General features: G+C 32.7%; 1 protein-coding gene across 1 annotated transcript; it reads left to right on the top strand.

Moving 5' to 3' along the window:
• The first annotated feature begins 1,703 nt into the window (after positions 1 to 1,703).
• On the top strand, positions 1,704 to 10,961 carry TOC1 (CCT motif -containing response regulator protein). Its single transcript, XM_011048881.1, has 6 exons — positions 1,704 to 2,553; positions 3,076 to 3,237; positions 3,334 to 3,467; positions 8,038 to 8,205; positions 8,964 to 9,066; positions 9,204 to 10,961. The coding sequence occupies exons 1-6, from the start codon at positions 2,364 to 2,366 to the stop codon at positions 10,148 to 10,150; spliced, it is 1,704 nt and encodes a 567-aa protein (XP_011047183.1). The 5' UTR covers positions 1,704 to 2,363; the 3' UTR covers positions 10,151 to 10,961.
• The last annotated feature ends 1,958 nt before the right edge of the window (positions 10,962 to 12,919 follow it).

Here is a 12,919-nt window from a genome sequence, read left to right as displayed (position 1 = left end):
TTTAATATTAAGTTAGTTGAGAATTATAATTTTATATTTCCTCACAAAATACTACAAATTGCTACAAAGTTTTCCTTAATGATTTTAAGATTGAGTTGGTTGAGAATTTAGTTTTAACTTTCCTCACATGTTTTTTTTTTCTATTTTTTTTTATTTTTTTCCAAAACTATCTTCTTCTTTTTTTATTTTTTTAAAGATTTTTTTTAATATTGAGCTGGTTGAGAATTTAGCTTTATAGTTTTTTCTTTTAAAATACTGTGAATTATTATAGTGTTTCTTCACATGATTTTTTTTTTCTAGAATTGTCTTTGTTGATTTTATTTTTATCATATTGAACTAGTTGAGAATTTAGCTTTGTAGTTTTGTTTTTACTATAACATTAATTTTGTTGTTATGATTTTTTTCAAATTATTTTTATCAATTTTATTATTTTTAATATTGAGCTAGTTAAAAATTACAACTTTAAAATTCTTTATGAAACACTATAGATTCTTTACTTGATTTTTTTTTCCTTTTGTTTTTTCTTGATTTTTTAAAATTATTTTTATCAATTTTATTTTTTTTATATTAAGATGGTTAAGAATTTCACTTTGTAATTTTTTCCTTGAAAATATTGTGAATTACAACAAAGTTGGCATTGAAGAAGGAGGTTCTTTGCTAATTACAACAAAGTTGGCATGAAACACTGTAGATTGCTATAGTGTTTTTTCCTTGAAAATATTGTGAATTACAACAAAGTTGGCATTGAAGAAGGAGGTTCTTTGCTAATATTGTGAATTACAACAAAGTTGTAATTTTTTTTTATATAATTTTTCTCTATATAATTTTTTTTTTATAAATTTTTAATAAACTCATAATAATATACAAGCCTGTACATCACAACGTGTGCATAAATTCTAGTTAATATAAATTTTATGTTATAAGTACACTTAACCATTTGTCATAAATTCATAATCATTAATCAGATTATTCCATAAAATTATAATAGGGTATGAAATTTGTATAAAAATGTAATGAATTATAATTAAATTATTCTGTACCTTTTAAATTAATAAAGTATAAAAAAATGTTGAGAGAAAAAACAAAATGAGATGATATAGACACAAATATATAAAATTAAAAAAAATTAATTTTTTAAATGATTTTAAATAAAATAAATAATAATTAAAATAAAAAAATTAAATCTAAAAAATAAAAAATAATAATTATAATTTTATAAGTTATTTCAAAATAAATAAATAATAATAATAAAATAAAGATAACATTTGATATAATAAAAAATAATATAATATTTCTAAATTTTTTAAAATTTATAAAAATTATTTTACGTTTAAAATAAAAAAATATTTTTATAAAAATATTTTACGTTTAAAATAAAAAAAATATTTTTATAAAAATGAAGCTAATTTTTTTAAATGAAAATTTTTCTTGTTAATTTTTTAAAATGAAAATAATTATTAAAAAAAAGAAATCGCGTATCTTAACAGAGAGCAGAAGAGAGCACATGGAGGAATGGATGTTTGGTTACTATCACGTTTGCCCTAATTTCTTACCATCTCTCTCCCTCTCTCTCTCACACACACGTGTGCACACACACGCGCGTCAACCCGTTGGCAAATGGCAATCAAATCCATCAATATAGATTCGTGGTTTCCTTTTTTAAAAAGATATTTTTCAGATTTTACGCATGACGTGGCCTTTTCTATATCTCTACCAAACTATCCAGAAAGCGAAGAAACCTCCTGCCTCATTACCCTTTTTCTCTCTCCACTGTCTTCTCCACCATGCCACGTCTCCAGCCCTTCTAACATACGCTTATATGCTCAATCAACCCCACTCATCTGCGCAATCTCACCCATTTATTTCACTACAAACTCTTCTCTTCTACTCCCCGGCGCATGTTAACCCTAATCTGTATCCATTAACACAAATTTTTTATAAAAAAATAAAACTAGAAAAAGCTGAGCGTAAGAAGAAAGAGGCACGAGTTAGGAGAGGAGAGGAGAGATTGGTTTGCTTTTGGGTTACGGATGTCCGGTGATCCAAATCGAGCCGTTGATTTCCTGGCCTGGGCTCACATAAATCCTCGATCAAGACCGTCAGCCATAAATACTTTATGGAAAGAGGCTAACATGCGCTTGTATTAAAAAAGAGAGAAAATATTTCTATTAATTAATAGTTTTTGTTGCTGTGTTTTCTTCATCACCGTCGTCACTTGGGAATTTGGATAATCCAAACCCTAACCCTAATTTGTGTCCAAATCCTCAACCAGAAGGAGAAGAGGTGGGGTACTACTAGTGTGTTATTATTCAATTGATGTTGTCTACTTTTTGAAAGAAAAAGACAAATTGAATTGATGAGATATGGAGGGAGAGGTAGATGAGCAAAATTTGAGTGGGCACATGAAGGAGAGTGGTAATGGTAAAAGTGTAGGAGGAGCAGGAGCAGGAGATGGTTTTGTTGATAGAAGCAAAGTGAGGATTTTGCTATGTGATAATGATGCTAAGAGCTCTCAGGAGGTTTTCACTCTCCTTTTGAAGTGCTCTTATCAAGGTAATTCTTTTTTGTCCTTTCACTTTTCCTTCTCGTGAATGCTATGAAGATGTATGACCAGTGCTATTATTTTAAGCCATAAGGAGGAAAATGATTTAAGGCCCCTTGGTGATATTTGGTTTTTGCTATTTTGGGTGAAGGATTTGAAAAACATTTGCTTAAAATTGATATGAAACATTGTATTTTCTTTATTTTTTTCCAAGAATTATTTTTAAGTCTGGTGGAAATCCAGCTACATATATTGTTGTTTGCTAAATAGCTTATTTTATTATGTCCGCATTTTCAATATCAATTCTTATCTGCATACCTGCACTTCATTTTCTGAATAAACTTTGGTAGAATGCTAACAATTTGGCAGTTTTGAGACTCCGATTTCAGTTACTTTTTTTTAATGATTTTTTCAACATTTATTTATTGTATCCACATCTGTTTTAAGTTCAATAATTCCACTCCTTTGCTATATTGGTTTTTGAAGATAATGTGTCATTTGTGCACTGAACCTGTATTCCTTTTGCTTCACAGTTACATCAGTGAGATCGGCTAGGCAGGTGATTGATGCACTCAATGCTGAGGGGCCTGAAATCGACATCATACTTTCTGAAGTTGACATTCCAATGACCAAGGGCATGAAAATGTTGAAGTATATCATGCGGGATAAAGACTTGCGGCGTATTCCTGTGATCAGTAAGCTTATCTCTTAAATTTACTTCTAAGATCAGTTGTGGTAAAATCTATTTTCAATTTAGGTCCTGAGTATTGAAAAGCTTTTTGTTTGATTAGTGATGTCGGCACAGGATGAGGTCTCAATTGTTGTGAAGTGCTTGAGACTTGGAGCAGCAGACTATCTTGTAAAGCCTTTACGTACTAATGAGCTCTTGAACTTGTGGACACACATGTGGAGAAGGCGGCACATGGTTTGTTTTCTTTTATTGGTTTAGCTCTTTGCTTTTTCTTGAACCAGTTTTGAATTTCTTTCTTTCTAATATAGTGACTGTGTATTGTGTCCATACGAGTGGAGTTGGTGAGAGGTAGTTTTGTGATGTGAACTCGAAAGGCTAAATCTTAGAGGCTAAAATCAAGAATTGAAATACTCACCCAAGAAAACTAAAATTAAATTAGAAAACCTTGACCCAATAATTCCTTGAATGAAGAACCAAAGGTATATGGTTAAAATGCTACAAGGATAATATCTTTGATAAGTTCTGAAAATTCAATGAAGAACCCATAGAAGTACACTCACGTTGTTCAATTTTTAATGGTGGCAATTTCTTTTCCTTTTCAATGTTATTTCAACTACTTATAAATAACTTAAAAAATGAACCCAATTTAGCTAATAGATTTAAATTAAATCCACATAACTAGCTATTTAAATCCAAAACTAAATAAGAATACTTTGAAGCCCATCCTTATATTTCATGAGGCCCAATCCTTATTTGCGGTGCGTGTTAAATATCCACATATGTGGTCCATGTTAAACAACCCCAACATGTGCTTGGATCACATTGATTAATGTTTTATCCTCCTATGATCTCAACTTTATGCTTGACATCATCTTAGAAGGAGTTTTCGAAGCTTGCTTGACTCAAATGTCATGAATCAACCCTTTAATTGCTATTTTTATCCTCTTGGCATTTTCCCTTGTAATAGGTCCAATCAGCATATGTAATGGATCTTGGAGTGTTGCATGTTGATTCTCATCATTCCCCCTCTCTTAAAAAAGATTTGATCTTGAATCGTTACCTACATAAAAAAGAGATAAAAAACATTAAATGTAGTACTAACATTAAACTCACCTGGAAGTTTTAACTTGTATGTATTGTCATTAATTTGGTCAAGGACTTGGAAGGAACCATCCTTTCTAGGATCAACTTAGATTGTCCATAAGTTGGAAATCTTTCATTCCTTATATGCATCCAAACCTAATTACTAGGTTGAAAGATTATGCTGGCTTTATATGCATGTCGATAATTCTTATTTTTTATGTGCTGCCAAACACTCCCATGGAGTTTCTTCATCATTTCAGCCTTCTTATTTCCATTAAGACTAACTCTTTCACCAACAGATTTTTGACAACAATTACAAAGGAGTTAGTAGATTTAAACCATGAACAATTTCAAATGGTGAGTGATTAGTAGTAGAATGCACACTTCTATTATATACAAATTCAATAGAAGATGCTCTTAACTTTTCTTTTGTTTTTAATGACAATTCGCAATAAGGTAGTTAAAGATTTATTCACTATTTTCATTTGACCATCCATTTATGGATGACAAATAGTTGAAAAGAATAATTTAGTTTCCAATTTTCCTCATAAAACCTTCAAAAAATGACTAAGAACTTAACATCTTGATCTGAAACAATACTTTTTGGAACATCATAGAGTCATGCTATCTATCTAAGGAACAAATCAACAATATTGGTTGCATCATCAGTCTTATGACAAAATCTGGAATGTGCTATCTTAAAAAATCTATCTACAACCACAAAACTTGAATCTCTGCATTGTTTTGACCTAGGTAAATCTAAAACAAAGTCCATGAAAATATCTACTAAAGGTTCATTAGGTACATGCAAAGGAGTATATAACTTATGTAATAAGACCTTAGATTTGGTTTGCCTACACATGATATATCTATTACGCACCCTTTCTACATCACGTTTCATAGTAGGGATGTATCTTTCACACACCCTTTCTACATCACGTTTCATATTAGGCCAATAGAAATGTTTATGCAACACTTCTAAAGTTGTTCTCATACCAAAATGCCCCATCAAACTTTTTCCATAGGCTTTACGCACAAGTAGCTCATGCATAGAACTATTAGGCATACAAAATTTATTCTCTCTAAACAAGTATCTATCAAACCTATAAAATTTTCGATGGGCTGCTTTCTCACTCATTTCATACACATCAGCAAAATCATTATCATTGTTATACATGTCTTTAATATACTCAAAACCCAAAATCTTGCATTTAGAGTAGCAATAAGGATGGACTTGCTAGATAGAGCATTAACCACAATATTATTCTTACATTGCTTGTATTTAATGACGTGGAAAGGTCTCAATGAACTCCACCTACTGGCATTCCCTTTAATTAGATTACCTTGTCCTTTCAAGTGCTTCAATGATTTGTGATCCTAATGACCTACTGGCATTCCCTTTAATTAGATTACCTTGTCCTTTCAAGTGCTTCAATGATTTGTGATCCTAATGGATAACACACTCTTTCGGCCACAAGTAATGCTACCAAGTCTCCAAAGCTCTCGCCAACTTGTAACTATTTGTTATAGATTGGGTAGTTGAACACTGCCGTGCTTAGCTTTTCACTAAAATAGCCTTTTGACTGTCTCTTTAGCATCGAAATAATTACAATACTTATCCCTGAGGCATAACACTCAATTTTAATTGTTTTAGAAAAGTTAAGCAATGTTAATCAACTTGAATGCGTGCTCTTGTTCAATGACCCATTTAAAATCAACAAACCAACAAATTTCTTAACAATTTCTGCAGCTAGTGTACTAAAATCTTTAACAAGTCGCCAATAAAAACTAGTGAAATCATGAAAACTTCTTACCTTGGTAATTGACTTGGGTGCTAGTCATTTTTAGCTTTCATAATTTTTTCATCCATTTTTGTACCTTTTGTACTAATAATGTAGCCAAGAAAAACAACTTTGTCCGTGCAAAAAACACATTTCTTTAAGTTGGCATATAGTTTTTCATTCCTCAAAACATCAAACACACAACGCAAATGATTAGTATGCTCATCCAAGCTTTCACTATACACCAAGATATCATTAAAACAAGCCACAACAAATTTGCTATAAATGCACACAACGAATGATTCATTAATCTTAAAAATATGCTCAGTCTATTAATGAGATCAAAAGGCATATTCAACCACTTATCTAGCCCATATTTAGTCTTAAAAGGTAGTTTTTCATTCATTTTCTTTTTACATCCTAATTTAATATCTTTTTTTCAAATCAATTTTTGTTAAGATATATGATCTATGTAACTCACCTAACATGCCATTTAGCATTGGAATTAAATGTCTATACTTTACTATAATATTGGTGACAACCCTACAATCAAAATGTATCCTCAAAGACCCATTCCTCATATACGTAAGTAGCACTAGAACCACACATGGACTCATGCTCTCCCTTAAGCAACCCTCCAGCAGTTTCTCAACTTGCCTTTGAAGCTTATTTGTCTCCTCCAGATTACTTCTATAGATTGGTTGGTTGGGAATTGTAGCTTTATGAACAAAATCAATTTGATGTTCTATTCCTTTAATGACAGTAAACCACTAGTAACATCATCATTAAATACATCTTCATATTCCCATAACAAAGAAATATACTAGGAGATCAATATATGCTTTTTTATACAAAAATATAAACTAACACTTGCTTGTTCACCTTACAACTTGTATGGCTTATGGTATTTTAAAGTATCAAATTTAATTTTTCAACTAAAGTAGTGCTTGCTACATTGGCACAACTTTCCCCATTGCTAATGATGTTACATACCATGTTATTGATGTAACATCTAGTATGAAATATGTTTTTTCTATGTTGCTCCAAATCATCCTTCTTGATTTGAGTAATCAATTGATGCCTAACTACAAGTGACTCACACACTCAACTCCATCACTAGCATCCTAAAGTGGTGACATTTGATAATCCTCATCATAACTTTTAGTTCCCCTCTCCATTATCACACATATAATTATAGCATTTTTGTTTGTACATCAAGAAGCTATATGACCTATCCTCAAACATTGAAAACATTTTATATCATGATTACGAGGTGGTTGGAGATCAGAGATACCTCTAATGTTAGTGGAGACTTCTTTCTTGCCCTTCGGAATAACCCTAACATCCTTTTTCCAATTTGGTTTCCATGACAAGAATGAACCAGAATTTTAGCTTGGCTTTGAATTTCCTTTCTCTTAAGTTGTCTTTGCAACTTTGAAGTCATATGCACCATATCTTCTAATTTTACATGGTATTGAAACTCCACAGCATTTGTTATCTATTGGTTCAAACCATTCAAAAATCTTCTCATAGTAGCTAATCTTCATTACATTTGTTCGAATCATAGCTAACTCCATCTTTTTAAGGTATTCTTCCACATTCTTAGAACCTTGAGGAAGACTTTACAACTTATGATAGTAAGGTTTATTGGGTTTATTTGGTGAGAAGGTGAAGATGACCTACCTACTTCTGTTCAGATGTCTGTCCAAGGACATTTCCATGCTTGTTCTCGCATTAGCTTATGCTCAATTTCAAGTGGATTGTAGTGCAGTGTTATAGTTCTGTGAAGGCTTGGTTGACATGTGTGTCAGATGTTTGTTGACCTAAACTTCTTGATTGTCTTTGCATATTTTCCATACTTTCTGGTTAAAAACTTCACTGACAGCAAACAAATTTCTATCTGCATTAAGAGGTACTCATAAATATCTTTGTGTTGGCAGCTTGGATTGGCGGAGAAGAACATCTTGAACTATGACTTCGATCCGGTTGCATCAGATCCTAGTGATGCTAATACAAACAGTACTACGCTGTTTTCAGATGACACGGATGACCTGTCTCGTAGGAGCACCAATCCTGAAATGGGGATGTCAACTCATCAGGAAGATGAGGTCAGTATAATGTGCATCTGAAGTTTGGCATCTCAAACTAAGTGTACAGAGTGGGAGTAAAATCTCTTTCCTACAGATGAATACACATTTTCTTTAGTGAAATATATGTCACCATGAATCTTGATGTGCACTAGGGCCTGTCCACTAGTCCTTTACATAGTAACTTTTCAGATGTGCAATGACTTCACTAACCTATATGCCTGCACCACTCAATTTTTGTGCAATTGTAAGGGGCAAACAGCACATCTACTCACTTCCAGAACAAATCAGTTAAACTTGTTCCATTTCCATGGAGTATTCAGAGGAGATTTTATGAAGTTAAAAAATGAAATACACTGGAAAATCAACTCACATGCAAGTTATTTCAATATGTGATAATGTGTTTATACGTATCAGTAATTATTAATTGGAACCTTTTACCCTGAATATGTAATTGGCATGATCAAAAACATTTTTAGATGGGGAACAATAGGAAAGGAAATAGAAGATCCTGCAACTTGGAGGGGAATATGATAAGGAGGAGAAAACGATACCTGCAACTTCTGTGTGTATTGTTTGCCAAATAATTACATTACATAGGTGCTCTCAAAACTTGAATTTGAAGCATGTATCATAATTGACCAAGACATTATAAACAAGTATCTACACTAAACATTTCTCTGCTCAAATGTTCATGTAAGCCAAAATCTCTTCAAAATTGTCATTGAAACTTCTGATACTCTCTGATGTGCCAAGATTGACATTTGTCTGTACCTTAGTCTGCCGGTGCCACTGCTGCCGCCGCCGCTGCCGCCGAGCCGCCTTCTGGTGATCCACAGAAATATCGACCTGATGTGCCAGGGATCAGTGACCGCCGAACAGGTGAGGTTTGCTTAATTTGATAGTTTCTGTTCTGTATTTCGACACCAGCTCTCAGTTTTTTTTCTTCCTAATATTTAATGCTTAACTTCATCGATGTTTGTTCTGCTCTAAGTCTCACTTTGGCGAATAATATTCAGGACATTTATCTTCTGGTCCAAAGAAGAGTGAATTGAAGATTGGCGAGTCCTCTGCCTTTTTCACTTATGTCAAATCAAGCACGGTCAAAAACAATTCCCAAGGAGTTGCTCTTATTGAGGGCAATGGGAATCAAAATTTGAGGATGGAAGAGAAACTTCAAGTATGTGGCGAGCAAATGCTTAATGATGCCCATTTACAAGAAAATGGGGAGGCATTGGAAATCCACTCACAAGGAGATGACTTCCGTAGCAGTTCTAGCATTCCTGACTCGCTCTCTCTGGAAAGATCTTGCACCCCTCCCATGTCAAGAGAATTTCCCCAAAGAAATTTCAAGGATGATCGGGTGCTTATGCATCAAACGAATGAACCTCAATTAGATGCTTCAAGTTTATCAACACAAAGTGTGTATCCATATTTTATGTCAGGTGTTGTAAATCAAGTTATGATGTCATCATCAGCACAACTCTATCAAAAGAACCTGCATGAGTTGCACAGCCATGGAACTTCAGCCATGCTTCCTGGATACAATCATCTTCCCCAATGTCCGCCTCACATGTCTGGGATGGCATCATTTCCATATTACCCTGTTAGTATATGCTTACAACCTGGTCAAATGCCTACCACTCCGTCATGGCCATCATTTGGATCTTCAACGTCATCTGATGTGAAACTAAATAAAGTAGACAGAAGAGAGGCGGCATTAATCAAGTTTAGACAGAAAAGAAAAGAGCGCTGTTTTGATAAGAAGATAAGGTATGTTAATCGGAAAAAACTTGCTGAAAGGAGGCCTCGAGTGCGGGGACAGTTTGTGAGGAAGGTAAATGGTGTAAATGTGGATCTCAATGGGCAACCTGCTTCCATGGATTATGATGAAGATGAAGAAGAGGACGATGATGAACAAGCATCAAGGGATTCTTCTCCTGAGGACGAAGCTTCAGGATCTTAATGTCAAGTTGCTGATAAATGAGGTTCCTTGCGTTTCTTAATATCCCTTTCATTTATTAGGCAATTAGTCTGAAGTCTGCCACAGGAAGCCTGCCAGTGATGCTTCTTTTTTTCATTGAATATGATTGTGTGAGCTTCATTGAGGTACAGATGAGATCAAGTTGCAAATGCATGAATATAGATATATATATATATATATTGGGAGCGCTGCTTCTGCAAGATTCTGAAAGCATCAGTGTTGGCATTTGATAAAGGATATCACTATGAGATTGTGCATACATGAGGGCAAAGCTCACAGATTTTACTGTCCCTGTGGTTCAAATCCCAAAGGTTTGGGTAGGTAGCCTTTCCAAATTTAGAAGGAATGTTGGGACATGCAAAAATTCTTCCTGAGTTCAATTTCTGTAGTGTCATGACCAAGAAACCCATTTCTGTGGGTAAATGTCATGTACAGAAGCTATCCTTACTGTGTCATGGTGTAATTGACGAAATTGAAATCAGGCAGGAATGGAGGCGGGCAGATCGATTTGCTAATCTGTTGGTTAGGTCCGTGGTGAAGAACATGTACGGAGGTACAACTCCATGCAAAAAAAGAAAAAAAGAAGAAGAAGAAGAAAAGAAGTGAAGCCATCGACTGAGTTTTTCCATAGCGTTGACTCAACGGTTTGTTTGTTTGTATTCTCCTTATCCAGGTTCAGGGTTCCACCACCATTTGTCTCTTATTGAATTCTTCTCATCCAGGGTGTCTGATAGACGTCTTAGATTTTACAGGACTTTTGGATTTATGCATTTGAAAGATATTGATTTTAAAATGAATTTTCTGCAGCAATTTGTTGATAAATTCTGGAAAAAACTAAAATGGATGTTGATATCTTCCAAAGCAGAGATATATTGATGTTCGCTGCTCGGATGATTTTTCTCAAGAAAATCGGGCCGGGCCATTACAGGCCATGGCCAGAAGTTGCTAGGTCGTGGTTGAGTTTTCATGCCACGTCCGAACAGCAAACCTTGTTTAAAAATATACAATACGGTTTCATGATTCTATATTTTTTTTGTCAGAAATAATTTGCGTAGGTGGAATTTTGCTGAAAATTCTCCTACCCTCAACTCCTGTTTTTGTTTTGTTTTGTATTTTTTTTCCCTTCAAATTTAGGTATTTACTAAACTGTTTTCTCAACAGTGGTTTTTATTCACTGAAATAAAACTTTTTGGGCCGCACAAGCATTTTGTATTTAAGGAAATAAAAGATTTAAAATAGAAAAAAAAAACTGGTTTTTGTCTCATTACTCTAGCTCCCTAGAATCTGTCATGGGAATCCGACAACATATATTACTTTTAGTTTGCACAATAGCGCATGATTACAATATTTCAATTATCCACCATTTAGCAAATTAATGTATCATTGTTTATATTAAAAATAATTATTTATGTGTAAATTAGATAAAGAATAATCATTGTTAATCTTTAAACAAGAAACAGTAATTGATCAAGTTTAAAGAATCTTATTCAATCAAGTTTAAACAGTCATTAGAATGTAAAAGTAATTAGAAGTCATGATAGATAAAAAATAATGATTGATCATAGAAAATTTAAATTCATTCCAATGACTAGAAAGTTTCCACTTATAGCATGAGTCATTGACAAGTTAAACTAATTAAGTGATTTAGTTTAGTTATAATTCATGTAATTTTCAACAAATAAAAAGTTTAGTTTGTATTCAAATTTAATACACCTTATTTTACAAAAGTTACATATATAATATAAGAATTATATGTTTAAATGTGATTAAATATTGTATCAATCAAAATAAATCATTATGTAGTTTGAAAAGATGGCTAACTCTACGTATATAATTTTGTTTCTTTTATGTATTCAAGTTATCTTTCTTCCAATTCTTGCCTTTATTTACACATTTTTATTATCTTTCTTGCATTTAATTCATGTTCTCCTCTGCCTATTCCTCTTCTTGTGTGGAATTGCTTGGAATAAATATGCATATCTTAAGGTTTGAAATCTTAAAAACCTATATTTTGTCTACTTTTGCAAGGTGCTGCCTATTTCTACTTTAAGATTTAGTTTCTGGTTATAGTTACTCCTTATTAGAAGAAAAAAGAAGAAGACAAACATGTAACTTAATTTATTAGAAGAATGACAATTGATTAGTTGATTAGTGAATAATTAATATAGGCAACAAATAGATGCTAGTTTATTAGTTGTGAACAACCAGATATTCTTTTATCACTATATGTTTATGTGGAACAATCAATATTAGACATTTTATACAATGACTCTTCATCATTTATATCATCTTTACACTATAAAATTGCTTCTAGACAAAATCTTAGTGTCCTTATATAGTCTCTTATATTTTTGGCATTTCCAATAATTATGTCACAACTAATCATAGTTATGTATATTGGTACGTATATGCCTTAAACATGGTCTTATACCTATCCATTCTACAACCCAAATGACACGATCAAAAAATTGATGTCTTCTCCTAAGTGTAGGAGTGTCGAAGTATTAAATAACCTAGTAAGACCGGAGTCGAATCATAGGGAAGTTAATTGTATAAATTATAAATAACAACAATAACAACAACAATAGTAATAGTAGTAGTAGTAGTAGTAATAATAATATTAAAAGAAAAAGAAGAAGTTTATGAAAACTTTGAGATAGAAGCTTAATGTGAGGATTAAACAATGATAACAATAAATATTAAGGTTAGAGGATCCACTAATGGTATGTCAAACAAGTATAGTATAAACAA

The sequence above is a fragment of the Populus euphratica genome, unplaced genomic scaffold (assembly GCF_000495115.2).
Source record: "Populus euphratica unplaced genomic scaffold, PopEup_1.0 scaffold125.1, whole genome shotgun sequence".
Classification (NCBI taxonomy): domain Eukaryota; kingdom Viridiplantae; phylum Streptophyta; class Magnoliopsida; order Malpighiales; family Salicaceae; genus Populus; species Populus euphratica.
Note: the sequence above shows the minus strand (reverse complement) of the source record. Positions and strands in the feature narration are given on the sequence as shown.